General features: G+C 52.8%; 2 protein-coding genes across 7 annotated transcripts in view; both read right to left on the bottom strand.

Moving 5' to 3' along the window:
- Positions 1–39: 39 nt before the first annotated feature.
- On the bottom strand, positions 40–6,388 carry TMEM120A (transmembrane protein 120A). Of its 2 annotated transcripts, none has more exons than XM_033110056.1 (12): positions 6,176–6,388; positions 4,413–4,531; positions 4,102–4,218; positions 2,059–2,118; positions 1,739–1,834; positions 1,571–1,660; positions 1,265–1,330; positions 1,100–1,161; positions 902–994; positions 703–767; positions 539–608; positions 40–400 (listed from the first exon to the last, which is right to left on the bottom strand). In XM_033110056.1, the coding sequence occupies exons 1-12, from the start codon at positions 6,254–6,256 to the stop codon at positions 144–146; spliced, it is 1,176 nt and encodes a 391-aa protein (XP_032965947.1). In that variant the 5' UTR covers positions 6,257–6,388; the 3' UTR covers positions 40–143. The 2 variants fall into 2 exon arrangements, with proteins under 2 accessions (XP_032965947.1, XP_032965946.1); XM_033110055.1 differs by having other exon boundaries at positions 65–463; positions 540–608; positions 6,176–6,384.
- Positions 6,389–7,054: 666 nt separating this feature from the next.
- Positions 7,055–15,376, bottom strand: part of STYXL1 (serine/threonine/tyrosine interacting like 1) — a 55,507-nt gene continuing 47,185 nt past the window's right edge. For all 5 annotated transcript variants that reach the window (XM_033110346.1, XM_033110347.1, XM_033110348.1 and 2 more), the window contains exons 8-9: positions 15,039–15,151; positions 7,055–7,977 (exon numbers count right to left, since the gene is read on the bottom strand). In XM_033110346.1, the coding sequence (XP_032966237.1) occupies positions 7,846–7,977; positions 15,039–15,151 (245 nt within the window). In that variant the 3' untranslated portion in view covers positions 7,055–7,845. The remainder of the gene's footprint in view (positions 7,978–15,038; positions 15,152–15,376) is intronic.

Here is a 15,376-nt window from a genome sequence, read left to right as displayed (position 1 = left end):
CTGGGGCCTCTACCTGGGTCTACTAACTCAAACCCCAGAGAGACCAACAGCTCAGGAGTCCCATGAGCCCGTGCAGTGGTGGCACAGAGAGCCACTTGCCCTCAGGACAATACACACCGAGCCACTTCTCTGCCTCCCTTCCTTTATTGAGGCCACTGGCCCCAGATCCCTGCAGGCTGGGACACAGGTCCAGGTCTTCTTCTCCAGCATAGCCTTCGGGGCCCACAGAGCCCACAAAACCAAGGGAGAGCAGAAGAGACCCTCCTGGATGAGGGGAGCATGCACCCCCTCAAACAACACATTGGATACAGAAGCCCCTTCCAGGCTGATGGCAGGGGAAGGCCCAGTCTCATTCTTTCTTGCTCCTGCGTCGCTGACTGTGGAATTTCTGGTGCACGACTCGTAGGGTGGTGAAGAAATTGCCAAGGAAGAGGATGAGGAAAGGGAGGCCGCACATGAGCACCTGGGGGAGGAATCAGGTTGAGGCCAGAGGCCAGACACCGGCCCTCCCCACGTCCTTCCCAGGGTCTCCAGCTCACCTGCCACTCCTTGCACTCGGGGTCCCGGGCCAGGCTGAACAACGTCAGTGCGTTAAAAAGCTGCCAGAACTGGGAGGGAGGAGGGTTTCCATTAGAACACAGTCCCTGGTTGAGCCAGAATGGGCTGGACAGCCAGACAGACGGGGACACAGATAGAACTTACATGTCCAAAGAAAAGAAAGGGCAGCAGGAAGGTGAGGCCCCGCCACATCCAGGACTGGAAGCCCTCTGCAGGGAGAAGGGGCAGGGCCCAAAATAACCAGGGACAAAAGGACACCGCCACTCAGACCAGCTCTAGGGGAAAGGACTTTCCCTTCCCAGCTCCCCGCCAGGATCCACAGCGGGGGCCACGCCCGACTCACCCACAGTGAGGTCCATGGTATGCCTTTCACCCAGCGCCCGCAGCCGGTACAGACAGCCGCTCTGGTAGTAATACTGGAGGAACTGCACAAAGCCTGGGGGTGCGGGGGGCCTCAGGACTCAGCTGGGGCCCCCAGTCCTTTCCCCACCCCTGCCCGTGGGCAAGTCCTGAGCTGCGCAGGGACCTCTGAGATACTTACTCTGGTACATGGAGAAGGACAGGAATTGGTTCCGGAACTTCTGGTACATGAGGCCGTCGGGCCTAAGGCATAAAGCAGAGGGAGGGGGTGGGGAGCTTGGGGGTGCCGACTGTCCCTGCCTCCGCTCCCCGCACCGAGGCCCTGAAGCCAAGCTCGGCCACTCACCATGTCAGCATGACTCCCGACAGGAACGTAGACACGTAATGATGGAAAACCCACCAGCCTTTGATCCTGTGTCAGGAAGCGGCCATCACTCCTGTCCCCTCAGCCCCCAGGACTGGTGCTCGGGGCTAGGAAGTGGGCTGAGGTGAAAGGAAACCAGCACCGCAGCCCCATTCCTGCTTCCAGCGGGCCACGGCCCCCTGCCCGCCCCAGGAGCTGGCCCAGGCCCTGGCCCTGGCCCTTGCCCTTGCCCTTGCCCTTGCCCTTGCCCTGGCCCTGGCCCTGACCATGGCCCTTTCCCTTGCGCACCGCGAGCCGTTGTTGATGAGGATACTCTCCCGGATGGTCAGGGTGCAGTAGTACCAGACCAGCAGAAAGTTGAAGGCGGCGTCTGTCACCCTGCGGAGGGGGACACAGCGTTGGCAGTAGAGCCTAGGGAGGGCGCGGGGTCTGGCCCCTGAGCAGCAGGACACCCACCTGGAGTTGAGGAGGAAGCGGCAGGTGAAGGAGATGAGGATGAGGATGATGGTGAGGTAGAGCTTGAACTTCTCGTACTCGTCTTTGTAGGCAAACCTGGGGTGGGCACACACCCGAGGCACAGGCTGAGATGCTGGCGGGACCCACCCCACCTCCGCCAGAGGAGGGGGTGCCTACTCTGGACACACTTCCATGCATGGCATGGGCCAGCATGGGGGAGCAGCCGCTGAACCCCCAGGCTCAGCCAAGGCAGCTGGGACAGAGTGGAAAGGGACCGGAGGGTGGAGAGCAGAGCTGAGACCCAGCCCACAACCAATTACTTAGCCTGCTTGCTCAGGAGTGTCACGTTGACGTTGCCCAGAACCAGGCTCAGGTACAACCTAGGGGAGGGGGAGACCGGGTGAGGAGAGGCCACGACCGAGAGGGAAGCCAAAGGGCAAAGGGCACAGAGCCCCCAAGTGGGCCAGGCCAGTGTCTGGGTCACCGCCCCCACCCGGCCTTCCCATGGCCTTGGCCACGGGCTCTGACCTCGGGAGGCTGCAGGTAAGCTCCGTGGGGAACACTGAGGCCCCGCCTTTTTCCCGCCTGCTCCCAAATCCTGCCCCAGGGAAAACCAACATCCCCTCCCTCCCTCGTTGTCACCCACCTCTGCCACCTCAGAGCCCCCAGAGCACCTAGCTCTCCCGCCATGGAAGCCCCGCCCACATCTCACATCACCCCTGTGGCCTGGGCACTAGGCTTACCGGCTACGTGCGTGATCGCCATCTGTCACCTACCCTACAGTCCTGGCTACTTCCGAGCCTGCGCCCCAATCCACTGCAGCAACCTACACCCACCACCACCCCAGGACCTCTTCCCAACCCAGAATGGCTTCCTCACAATGCTCGTGATATTCTGACCCCCAAGTGCCAAGCCGCCCAGCCCATGTCACCACATGGACCCACCCCTTCACTGAGGCCCCCAGGCCCTGCTGACTCTGCTCCCCTTTCCTGAGCCAGCTAAGTCCCCAAGCCCTCTCTCACATGTCAACCACTTTCCTGGCAACCCATAACTCCCAGCTCCTGGCACTGCCACACACCCACCAGCTAAGCTCATCTCGTCCTTTTCTGCCAAGGAAACTTTAAGAGGTGCCCAGAGTCATAGCTGTGTACTAAGCAGCTGCACCTCTACGTGGGCTCTTGTTCACACTCAAGCCACGTGGACGGGCTCAGAGTGGTTAAGGACCTTGCCCAAGGCTGCACAGAGATTAAGGGGCAGAGTGGGGACTTGGACGAGGCTGCCCGGCTGCTCAGCGCCACCACCGGCTCCCTCTCCCATCCCAGCAGTGGCCTCAACCAACCCTCTCTTCCAAACCCTTCGTCCTGTCTCCTTCCTGGCAGCTGACATCGCCACCCCCCCCGCCCCCCCGCCTGCCTGGTCACACTCGTCTCCGCGCCCCCTCCCATCCCAAACCACGGGGACCCATGCCCAGCCCTTCCCTTCTACCTGGGGTTTCCTTCCATTACTTAGTGCCCTTTTTCTGAGGATCTCCCCTCTGGGGCCCCACCTCTCAGCAAGCAGATACGCTCAAGTCTGTCCTACGTACAAAGTTACACAGACACCCAAACAAAAGCTGCCCCTCAGCCCTCACGCAAAGTTCTAGGTACTATAATAGTTTCTCCTTCCACTCACAGCCAAGCTTCTGAAGTGTGACCTAAACTTGGCTGTCTCCTCAGCTCCTTTGTCATCCCCAATATCAACTTCCACCCACACCGTCCTGTGAAGTGGTTCTCGCCAAGGTCACCCTGACTTCCAGGAAGCAGTTCCCCTTCATTACGGCATCTGACCCCCTCCCCCGCCATCTGATCTGAGGCTGCTGGCCACTCCTTCTCTTGCCTTCTGGAACACACTCTCTCCCAGCTGTCTGGCTGCCTGCCATCTCTGATGGATTTTTTTTCACTCGGCCCAAGGTTCTGCACCGTCCCTGCCCGTCCTCCCTGACGGCAGACGTTCGTACTTGACCTGTCACTCTTCCCACGCGACTGGGCCTGAGGCGAGCTTTCCACTTCCCTGCGGTTATTGCCTTCCTGGCTCAATCCTGTATCCTTTATGACTCGGCTGGGGCCTCACCTACTCCAGGTGGGTTGGGTCAGGGGTCTCCCTTGCTCCCCCATTCCTTGTACTTCCACCACAAAGCACCCATCCTGGTAAGCTGTCACTGTCACTCAGCTGTCTCCCCCGAGGTAGGACTGGGCAGTCTGACTGCTCAGCCCGGAGTGGGCCCAAAGAACATCTGCTGACCAAATGATCACGCAGAGGAAGAGTGTACTTCAAGCTCTTCTCCCAAGAATAACTGTGAACTGAATTTGGGGAAGGGGTCTCACCCATTCTTCTTGGGCAAATAGGCCTCCATATCGAAGAAGAGGCCTTGGCGCTCCTTCATCTGGTTCTCCAGCTCCTGTGCAGTCTCCTCGGCCCCCACTGGAAGGGAGGATTTGCATCTGCAGGTGGGACCACAGAAGCCAGAGTCAGAGCAGGAGGCCCCAGGTATCACACTGACACTTGTGGGGCAGGAGGGTTCACGTGGCCCAGAAAGGGGAGCAGCCATTCCAGGGAGTCAGCACCAGCCCTCCACCCCACCAGGTCAGACACCCAACCCCAGACAGAGGCTGAGGGAGGGTGCGGGGCTCCTAACTTCTTCAGGATGAGTGTCAGCTCCTGAAGCTGCTTCTTCTGCCGAGTGATGGAGCTGGTACAATTGTTCTGCAGCTTGGTAAGCTCCTCTAGCTTCAGACGGTACAGCCGGTGGGTCTCCTGGGGATCGGGTTGAAGAGAAAGGTCAGGCTGGTTGGGGGGGCCGTTAGCCAGAGCCTGCTGGGCAGGGGGCAGAGCACACACTCCCCTAGAGCTACTTCGGAGGGTCTCAGCAGGAAAGGAGGCAGCCAGCTGTGCCATCCCAGGGACCTCCTTAAGGCTGCTCTCTCCCCAAGGCAGGCAAGGAAATGGGGTTTTCCTGAAAGCCCAGAAGCCCCCACAGCACCCCTCTCCCAGAAACAGGCTAGTTACCTGAAGGATTTTTTTTCGCTCTCAGCTCATCTACTAGTTGTTCCCACCCCTTTCTATCCCATGCCAAGTCTGGATTCTAGGCCCACAGGTCCCCCTTCTGGACCAAGCAGGCTGCCTAAAGCCGCCCCTGCACTCTCAGATCCTGTCCATCCAGCCTGCAAGAGCAGGGGAATTGGGGTTGTCCAGGAAGGCTTCGGCTCTGGCACTCCCAGCATCTTCCCCCCCAGGTTAAAGGTCATCAGGCTTCAGCCCTTGGACCTCCTGCTATAAGGCCAGTGCCCTACCCTCCCCCAGCACCATTGGTGCGAGGCTTCCCAGAGCACTTTGCCCTGGTGGGTGAAGTCTTGAGAAGCGGCAGCCTGAAGACAGGGCAAAGGACAATGTGAGGACAGGGTCTGAGGCGGTCAGGCTCCGGGACTAGGTCTGCTCTGTTCAGGACTCTAGGGAGAAGCACTAATAGCAGCAGGCTTCGCTGGGCCAGGGGGCGGCTAGGCTTCCCTGCAGACAGGAAGGGGCTGAAACCAGTCCAGGAGGGGCAAAGGCCTGATCCAGCGCCCAGCCCAGCTGGCCAGAGCTCTGCCCTGTCGGGGTCTGTTTGTCATACCCCGCGGGGCTGCCACGCCCCCTCGACTCCTCTGCCCATCCCCAGCCGCCGCCTCCCCGGTCCAAAGGAGGCCAGCAGCCTCTTCCTCCCTGGCCTCCCCTCGGAACAGCACAGTAGCCCCTACAAGCCAGATCCAGTCAGTTCTCCCTGCGGCTTCCCACTGGTCTAAGAGAGGCTCCAGCCGGCCAGGCCCACAAGGTTCCTGCAGGGTATGGCCCACCCACTTCTCCCCTCACTCTCTGCAGCAGCCACACGGGCCTGTCTTCGCGGGCGCTGTCCTTCACCCTGGATCGGCACCGTCCCCCTACAGGCCGGGGACTTCACCTAAACACCAGTTCCCCCAGCCCAGGCCCGGCTGCTTCCCGGCTGCCACTCGGCACTCAGCCCCGACAGCGGGATGGCCCGGCTCCGGGCTCCGGCCCAGCCGGCGCCCGGGGCATGTGTGCCGAGTGACTGACCCAAGACTGGGCCCGGCCGGCTCTGATTCAAGTGGCCACACCCCTGAAAAAGACGGGGTCGGGGTCGGGGCCTCTTTCCAAGGCTATCGCCGGAGGCCCGAAGTCCGCCGGGCACAGTGGGGTACCGCCGGGATCGTGGCGGCCGCTCGCGCGAAGGGTGCCTCCGTCGGACACTCAAGTGAGGCCGAGAGGAGGGTCCCTCGGGAGCGACACCAGGGTCTCCGATCCCTGACTCGAGCTCCCCGGTGCCTGACACGAGCCTGCCCGACCCTTGACCCCGAGCCAAAGAGACGTGGCTCGGGACTAGTGGGCACCCACATTGGCGCTCACCTGGATGCTCTGGAAGTCCTGCTGCAGCTCCTCCCAGTCCCGCAGGCAGTCGCCCAGCGGGCCCAGGGGCGTGGGGTGCATGGTTGCCCGGCCCCGCGCCAGACGAGCCGAGGGTCGAGGACGCCGCCGCAACCCAGGCTGGCCGGAGGCGCCTCAGCCTCCACCGCCTTCGCCCCGGTCCGCTTCCGGGCTCGCGCCGCCGCGACCACCAATAGGAAAAGGTCCTGGAGCAGCGAACGCGCTGGCCCCGCCTCTACCCGACCCAATCCAAGTCCGGGGCGTGGCCTGGGCGGGGCCAAGTGCACCCAGCCCCGCTCTCCAGCGACTCCTGGCTTGGACGAGGGCTGGGGCGGCAGCGGAGCCTCGCAGGGCTCCACGAGTCGTGCCAACCGCGTGATGCAGCCTGCAGTGGCCTGGACCGTCATGCTGGGAGTAAGCCAAGGCCCAGGGAGGTGACACTTGCCTCGAACTCTTTCATCCTTGGGAAGCTGCGCCTCAGCAGGGAGGGGATTCCAAACTTCCTCTCCATATTTACAGTGGCCTCCTTAAGGTCTCCCTGCCTTTAGCTCATTGCTACTGTGCCTTCACACAGCTACCAGACTGCCCTTCCTAAAATACGAGGCTAATCTCCACCATGTCCCTCCTGAAAACTTGCCAACGGCTCTGCCCTGCCTATCAGGATATCCGTAACCGACAGAGCCATCGCTCTGCAGCCATCCCAGGCTCTGTTCCAGCTCAGATCCTGACTAAAGCCTGCGTTGCCTGAAAAGTCCTTACTCCTCTGGCAAAACCCCACTCCTGGAGGGTTTGGGCTTCCGTTTGGGGTAGGGGAGACCTCCAACCCTCTGCAAGAGTCCTAGGAGGTAAAACGGTGTTCGTCTCTATGTCCCGAGCCCTGCCCAGGTGGCCCAGGAATATTTGCTGAATGAACATGGAAGGACATCCCAAAAGCCCCATCAGTCTCCTTGTCTGTGCCCTCTCATGGCTCCGAGGGCACTACTAGAGCTCCAAAGCACATTCTGAAGAAAACTCCCTTTAAGACGTGAGGAATTTCTAGACACGTGGGTGTGGGCAATGGAAGGGGCAGGAATCTCTTCCTGGTAAACACAACCAGGCAGAAATGAGTGGAAGCACAGAAAGGAAATCTGTGCAAGTGATAAACCAGTGGAGAGATGGGGAATGCTGGGGCTGGGGTTGAGGCAAAGGTGTGCCGTATGCCAGGAGACTCTCAGAGCTGTGAAACCCGGGGCCTGGGCCTGGCACCTCTAGGTGTAGGGGAATCTCCGCCCACAGGTGGGTATTGTGACACCCCCTGTGAACCAACACAGAAAGCAGGAACCCCTGGAGCTCCCCCCAGGCAGCCTTCGAAGGGTCCAAGTCATGGGGGGTGGGTGTGGGGCAGCTGCTCTGGCAGCCAGATGCTCTTTCAGAGGCAGCCTCAGGAGTGCAGTGGGGGTGATCCAGGAAAGGGGGTGCTTACTAAGTCTGAGCAGAGTGCACCTGCTGTGTGGCGTGAACAAGGCCCCTGGGAAGAACCAATAGAAGAGGCTGACAAGAGGCTCCAGGTAGCGGAGACCGTTTCCACACCAACCTGGTTACATAGCCTGGCCCACTGCCCATAAGAAGTTCTCAAGCAAGGTTTTTCAGGACCCATAGCTGGGCCACAGAGATCAGTAGAGTGAATCCGAGATGTCTGTGATAAAGTCTCCGAGGACAATCTTTTCCCACTCCAGCAGCTGGGCGACAAAGCCCCGATTTGGACGCATGTTGTTTTTGCACTTCTTGACGTAGGCCCAGGACCTCTGTTAATGCAAGGAGAGAAAACGGATTTCAGGATTGGATCTGGGCCCTTTCCACTTAGATCAGAGCCAGCTCAGGAGGGAAGGGAGGCATTTGCCCAGGGGCCAGCAACATGGCTTAAGGGCTGGACACAGAAAAAGCGCGGTTTAATACATTAGGGCAAAGGAATCACAGGAGCTGGCTCTGCCTTGAAGCCCCTCTGCACCTCTCCTTCTTAATATGGAGACAGTAACTTCTCTTATTTCAGATAGCTTCTGTGAAGGTTGAGACAACATATGTGAAACTTCCTGTGGGCAGGAAAGCACCATGCCCATGACTGGCACATGGTGCTGCCTCAACAAAGGTTTATGTTGTGAGTAAATACATTACTGGAAAGAGGAAGAAAACTATGGACAAATTCTCTGAAGAAGGAAGATCGAAACTGCCTTCTTTCAGGCATCCACCCTAAAATGCAGGAAGGTGACAAGCTAGTCTCAGGTGGATCGAGGACAGAGGAAAAAAGAAAAAGGCAAAAGAAGTGCCTCAACAAACTAGGAATAGAAGGAAACTACCTCAAAATAATAAAGGTCACATATGAAAAGTCCACAGATTACATCATACTCAATGGTAAAAGTCTGAAAGCTTTTCCTTTCTTTGATCAGGAACAAGGCAAGGATGCCTGCTTTCACCACTTCCATTTAACATTGTGCTGGAAGTCCTAGCCAGAGCAATTGGGAAAACAAAAAGCAAAAATAAATAAAAGGCATCCAAATTGGACAGGAAGAAGTAAAATTATCAGGGTTTTTTTGCAGATGACATGTTCTTATATGTAGAAAACCTTAAAGATTACACTATAAATAGTGTTAGAACTAATAAATGAATTTAGCAATATACTATATACTAACAATGAACAATCTGAAAAGGAAATTAAAAAAACAATTTCATTTACAATAGCATCAAAAAGAATAAAATACTTAGGAATAAACTTAAACAAGGAGATGAAAAACTTGTACCCCCTCTAAACTACAATATGTTGCTGAAAGAAATTAAAGAAGACATAAATAAATGAAGACATGCCATTTACATGGATTAGAAGACTTAATGTTGTTAATACTATCCAAAAGAATCTATAGATTTAATGCAATCTCTATCAAAACCCCAACAGCATTTTTTGCAGAAATAGAAAAATATATCCTATAATTCATATGAAATCTCAAAAGACATCTGAATAGACAAAACAATCATGAAAAAAGAAAAACAAAGTTGGAGGCCTCACACTTCTTGCTTTCAAACCTTCAAAGTTATAAAACTATGATAATCAAAACAGTGTGGTCCTGTCATAAAAACAGAGACCAATGGAATAGAACAGACAGTCCAGAAATAAACCTTCACATATATGGTCAAATGATTTCAGTGAGAATGCCAAAACCATGTAACAGAGAAAGGACAGCCAGTTCAACAAAAGGTGTTGCGAATACTGGATATCCACATGGAAAAGAATGAAGTTGGATCCTTACATTACACTATGTACAAAAATTAACTCAAAACGGCTGAAGACCTAAATAAAAGAGCTAAAAGTATGAAACCCTTAAAAGAAAACATATAGAAGGAAAAGCTTCATGACATTGAATTTGGTAATTATCTCTTATATATGACACTAAAAGCACAGGTGATAAAAGAAAAAATAGATAAATTGGACTACATCAAAATTAAAAACTTTTGTGGATCAAAAGACACAATCGACAGAGTGAAAAGGCAAGCTACAAAATGGGAGAAAACATTTGCAAGTTATACATCTGCTTTATATCCAGATATATATCCAGGTGTTACTATGAAGAATATAAGGAACTCCTAAAGCTCAACAACAACAAAACAAACAACCCAGTTAAAAAATGGGCAAAGGACTTGAAGATGCATTTTTTCAAAGATACACAAATGTCCAATAAGCACACGGGAAGATGACCAATATCATTAATCATTAGGAAAATGCAAATCGAAACAACAGTGAGATACCATCTCACACCCACTAAGATGACTCCTATAAAAAAAAAACACAGAAAACAAGTGTTGGTGAGGATGTGGAGAAATCAGAACCCTTATGTACTGTTGGTAGAATATAAGATGGTACAGCCACTGTAGGAAACAATATGAAGATTCCTCAAAAAATTAAAAATAGAATTACTATATGACCCAGCAATTCTATTTCTGGGTATATAACCAAAAGAATTGAGAGCAAGATCTCAGAGATATTTGCATGTTCATACCAGCATTATTCACAGTAGCCAAATGTGGAAGCAACCCAAGAGTGCATCAACAGATGAGTGGTAAACAAAATGTCATATACACAGTTGACCATTTAACAATGCAAGGGTTAGGGGCTCCAACCCACATGCAGTTGAAAACTCACATATAACTTAAGTCAACCCTCTGCATAAATTGATTCCCAACCACAGGTCAAAATTACACTTGACACTGGCACAACACAGGTTTGAACTGCACAGGTCCACTTATGCGTGGGGTTCAAATCCGTGTTGTTCAAGGGTCAACTGTACATACAATGGAATTGTATTGTTCGCGATAAATAAAAAGTGGAATAACCCAAGTGTCTATCAACAATGAATGGATAAATAAAATGTGGCTTATACCTGCAATCGTATGCATCTAGCAGAGCATCAATATACTCGTATGCGAGGCAAAAACTTATAGAGATACAGGGAAAAATAGATGAATCCACTATTGCAGTGGGAGACTTCATGGACAGATCCAGCAGGCAGAAAATAAGTAAGGACATAGTTGGATACAACAATATCATTAGTTAGATCAACTGGATCTAACTGACATAATAGAACACTTCACCCAACAACAGCAGAACACACATTCTTCTCAAGCTCACATGGAACATTCACCAAGTTGAGTGTTCAACTAAATCAGTCATCTAAGCTTCCTCCTTCTTAGTAAACTACAAATAAAAGAGTAAATTAAATACAAAGTAAGCAGAAAACAAAAAGAAACAATACAAATGAGAGCAGGAATCATGAAATTGAAAACAGGAAATCAGTAGAGAAAATCAATGAAATCAAAAGCTGGTCCTTTGAAAAAGATTAATAAAATCAGTAAGCCTCTAACAGGCCTCTAACCAGGCTACCAAGAAGAAAGAAAATCCAAATCACTAATATCAGAAATGAAAAAGGGGACATCACCATAGACCCCATGGACATTAAAATGATAATAAAGGGATACGATGAACAACTCTATGCCCACATATAGTCTAGATGAAATGGACCTGTTCCTTGAAAGACACAATTTCCCAAAACTCATGCAAGATCACACAATCTGAATAGGCTGATATCTATTAAAGAAATTAAATCAATAAAAAGTCTTCCAAAACAGAAAGCACCAGGCCCAAATTCATTGGTGAAATCAGTCTTAAAAAAGAAGGAAATTCTGACACGTGCTACATACAACCTGGGATGAATCCTGAGGAAATTATGCTAAGTGAAATAAGCCAGTCACAAAAGGACAAATACTGTATGATTCCATTTATATGAGGTACCTAGAATAGTCAAACTCATGGAGACAAGGTGGAATGGTGGGTGCCGGGGCTGGGCGCTGGGGCGGAGTGCAACATGGGGGAGTTATTGTTTGATGGGTATTGAGTTTCACTTTGGGAAGATGAAAAAAGGTCTGGAGATTGGTGGAACAACAACATGAATGTACTTAACACTACTGAACTGTACACCTAAAAATGCTTAAGACAATATATTTTATATATATGTAAATATATGTATAAATATATTTTAATATATTAAAAATATATTAAAATATATTTTATGTTAATTTGTTTTGCCACAATTTTTAAAGAAATAAAACACAGTGATGCCAGGACAGAGCTATGCAGTTGTAAAGTCTGGCCAGATCAGAACAGGCTCTTGAGGACCAAGCATAACTATAGCCCCACATACCCAACCACACACCCCATTTCCAACCCACAAAGAATCTGCTGGGACTCACAACACATGCAGCAGTCAGGAAGGACGGCCCTTATTCTGTCTACCAGGGGACAAAAAGGTGAGGGGACGTGCCCAGGTCACTCTTGGTGAGGAGCAGCACCCAGCCATGGCCCCATTTTTCAGATGCCAGGCCAGTGCTCTCCCTGCCACCTTAGGGCCCTGTGAAAAGCCCAGATTCTCCAGCTGGGTCATCTGGCTTTGAATTCCAGCTCTGCCATTTACAGCTGTGGGGCCAGCCTCATATGCCTCCTATAAAATGGGGATAACAACAGGCCAGGGGTCATTGTGTTTCCATTACGCATAAAGCAGGAAGCACTCTGCCAATGTCAGCTTTTACCATGCCTCAGGAGTCGGCTTTTTGTTTTTCTCTGATGATCTTTAAGGGACAAAGCTACTCCCAGCAGTTGAAAGGCAATGACATTGACTTATTAAGGGCTTGCTGGCTCTGGGATCCTACACAACCTGTGTCTGTGCTTTGATGCCCAGGACAGGCAGGGGTGACTGGATGCCAGATTCTTCCCAGCTTACTGCTCCTCCTCACCCTTGGTACCCAGAGTTGCTGAGTGGGGACCATAAGGCCCAGGAATCAGTATGTTGAGAGTGGCCCACATTCTTCTTTCCAGTCCTGTGGGCTCTATCACAGCTGAGCTGACAACACCCAGGGGACAGCTTCCCTAGTGCACCAAGGAGGACCTACCCCCCAGGACCACACAGACAATGGGAGGCAGACATGTCTCTCTGGACCCCAGGCAGCAGCAGAGCTGAGCCCAGGGCAATCCAGGGTCCTTGCTATCCAGGCAGCAGGAAAAGCTGACACCACACAGGACTCAGTAGGTCTGGAGAGGACCTAGGAAGGTCACAGCAGCAGTGCCTCTGACCGCAGCTCTACGAGCTGCGCAGCCTTTTTGGCCAAGAGTTATCTAGATGGCATCGCAAACAACAGGACTTCTCTGCAGATGAGAGGATAATTGCTAGTCCAAGAAGGGTGTGCCAAGGTTCTCCTGAGAGTGGGACTGACCTTGACCTCAGGGGGCCAAGTGCCTGGCGTCCCACTGACCAGGATTACCATGCCCAGGTGTCCCTGACCCTCGCTGCTGGAGCTGTGTATCTCCGTGCAGGAGCCAGTGAATATCTGTGTGGGGGCCTGCATGTGCCCCATCGCCATGGGGACCTGGCCCTTGCTACTTAGAGGAACTGAGTGGGTGGAGGAGACTCCTCTCTCTGCTCTCACCCAGCCCACTCTGGAAGTGGCTGTGACTCTGACTCTTGCTTTGGATGTTGCCAGAGAGAGGACTGTGATTTGCTTGTCAGGGCGAGGACACATCACTAAGTGTCAGAGCTGGAGGGTTCCAAACACCTTCTTGTGCTCACGCCTCCCTGTGAGCAATGAGGACACCAGGGACCACAGCAGGGCCGGGCTTGGTGACATTCACAGCCCGGCCCCATTCAAACTCCAGGGGAGTGCAGGTCCTGGCACCCCGACTCTCTGCAGGCGGGTGGGCTCAGCCTGCTTTCTGCCAGCTCCCCACCTTTTCATACCAGCTCAAAAAGGCAGTGAAGAAGAGGCCCCTCTGAGGATAGAGCCCATTCCTGGGAAGGCAGCTGCAGAGGCAGCTCTACAGGAGCATGGCACAGGCTGCCTCCCACATTTATCGGTGTCGTCATCCCTCCACAGCGGGCAGTGACCCGGTGGGAGGGCCCTGACGATTCACTTTAATTTAGGTGGGGTGAGAGAGCACACATCTGGGCCTCTCTCTCCAGACTCTTCTTTTTTAAATTGTGCTGAAATACACATAACATAAAACTTACCATTTTAACCATTTTTAGACGCACAGCTCAATGGCGTTGAGTACATTCACTGTGTTGTGCAACCCTCATGCATCTCCAGAACACTTTCTTCTTCCCAAACTAAAACTCTGTATTCAGCTCCCCCTTTCCGTCTCCCCCTCAGCCTCTGGCAACCCCCGTTCTACTTTCTCTCTCTCTGAATGACTACTCCAGGTACCTCATATAAGTGGAATCATACAGTATCTGTCCTTGTGTGTGTGGCTTATTTCACTTAGCGTAATGTCCTCAAGGTTCATCCACATTGGAGCGTGCGACAGGATTTCATTCCTTTTTAAGGCGGAATAATATTACATCGTATGTTCATACCACATTTTGTTTATCCATTCATCTATCAGTGGACACTTGGGTTACTTCTACTTCTTGGCTATTTTGAATAATGCTGTTAAAGAACATGGGTGTACAAATATCTCTGAGTCCCTGTTTTCACTTCTTTTGGGTATATGCCCAGAAATGGAATTACTGGATATCCAAGACTCTTTTCAGCCTGCAATTTCACCCCCTAAGAGCACACTGGGTCAACATCCAAAACCACTGGCAACGGGCCCTGACCATGGTTGTCCTTGGCCCCTCCCTTCTTCCTAGCACACTCCTAGACAAACGCAGGAGTCCGTTAGGTCCTACGCAGCCCTCTGAAATTATGCACAAGCTGTGCCAGGCAAGGCTCTCCCGTCCCCTCTCCTCAAGGTGGGCCTGCCATCTGGTGCAATGGGCAGTGGGGAAGCCCTGCCCTGAGAGTCAGGAGCCCTGAGTTTCCACAGGGTTTGCTGTGATGGGTCCCTGCTTCCTTCTCCTCTCTGGGCCCTGCTCCCCTCAAGCGTATAGGAATTGTTGGAGTGGGTGCCTGCTGAAGCCCTGCCAGCACGGCAATTCTATAACTCCAAGCAGCAGCTAGGATGTACCTCCCTTGGAGAACCATGAACAGACACTGGTGAATAGACTGTTGGCAGTGGGGACTCACAGAAGGTGCTGCCATCTGCAGCCTTGCCCAGCCTGTGTCCCTGGGCCTGCACCACACGCCCAGCCTCAGGCCTCCAGCCCTGACCGTGAGGACCTTACCACTGTGCCGAGTAAAGCCCTAGACGTGGAGCTCCTCTCCCTGACCCTCCCCCTTCTCATCCCCAAATTAGGGCCCCAAGGCAGTGTGGGATCCTGTCCCTCCCCGGTGCAGCTCGGACCCCCCCTCCTGGAGGAGGCTTTGGTCCGAGCCTGGACCAGGGAATGCATACCTTCAAGCTCTGCTCATTGTGGTGCATGAGGTAGGCCAAGATGGCCGTACAGCTGCGACTGATGCCCAGGGTGGAAAAGACCAGGATGATAGAGTCAAGCTGGAGGTGGATCTCTGCAAGAGGAAGGAAGGGTGGGGGGTCGTGTGTGGCTCCTTTCCCTGTGGACCTGAGTTACTGTAAGATCACTAGGTTCAACAGTGGGTTCAGAACCAGCATTCCATGTCCTAGGCAAGTCACATGACATCTCTAGGACACTATTTCATCGCCTGGCAAACAGCGATCCTCAGACCTAATTGGCAGTTCAGGAGAATCACACCTGGGCCATCAGCATTATCATG

This window comes from Rhinolophus ferrumequinum, chromosome 7 (genome assembly GCF_004115265.2).
Source record: "Rhinolophus ferrumequinum isolate MPI-CBG mRhiFer1 chromosome 7, mRhiFer1_v1.p, whole genome shotgun sequence".
Lineage (NCBI taxonomy): Eukaryota > Metazoa > Chordata > Mammalia > Chiroptera > Rhinolophidae > Rhinolophus > Rhinolophus ferrumequinum.
Note: the sequence above shows the minus strand (reverse complement) of the source record. Positions and strands in the feature narration are given on the sequence as shown.

Excerpts from the sequence above, each read along its gene's own strand:
- TMEM120A (XM_033110056.1), bottom strand. The coding sequence starts at position 6,256 with ATGCACCCCACGCCCCTGGGCCCGCTGGGCGACTGCCTGCGGGACTGG. Across the intron at positions 4,219-4,412 it reads CTGACACTCATCCTGAAGAA|ATGCAAATCCTCCCTTCCAG; the intron begins GTTAGGAGCCCC and ends TCCCACCTGCAG. Across the intron at positions 401-538 it reads CGAGTGCAAGGAGTGGCAGG|GTCGTGCACCAGAAATTCCA; the intron begins TGAGCTGGAGAC and ends ACCACCCTACGA.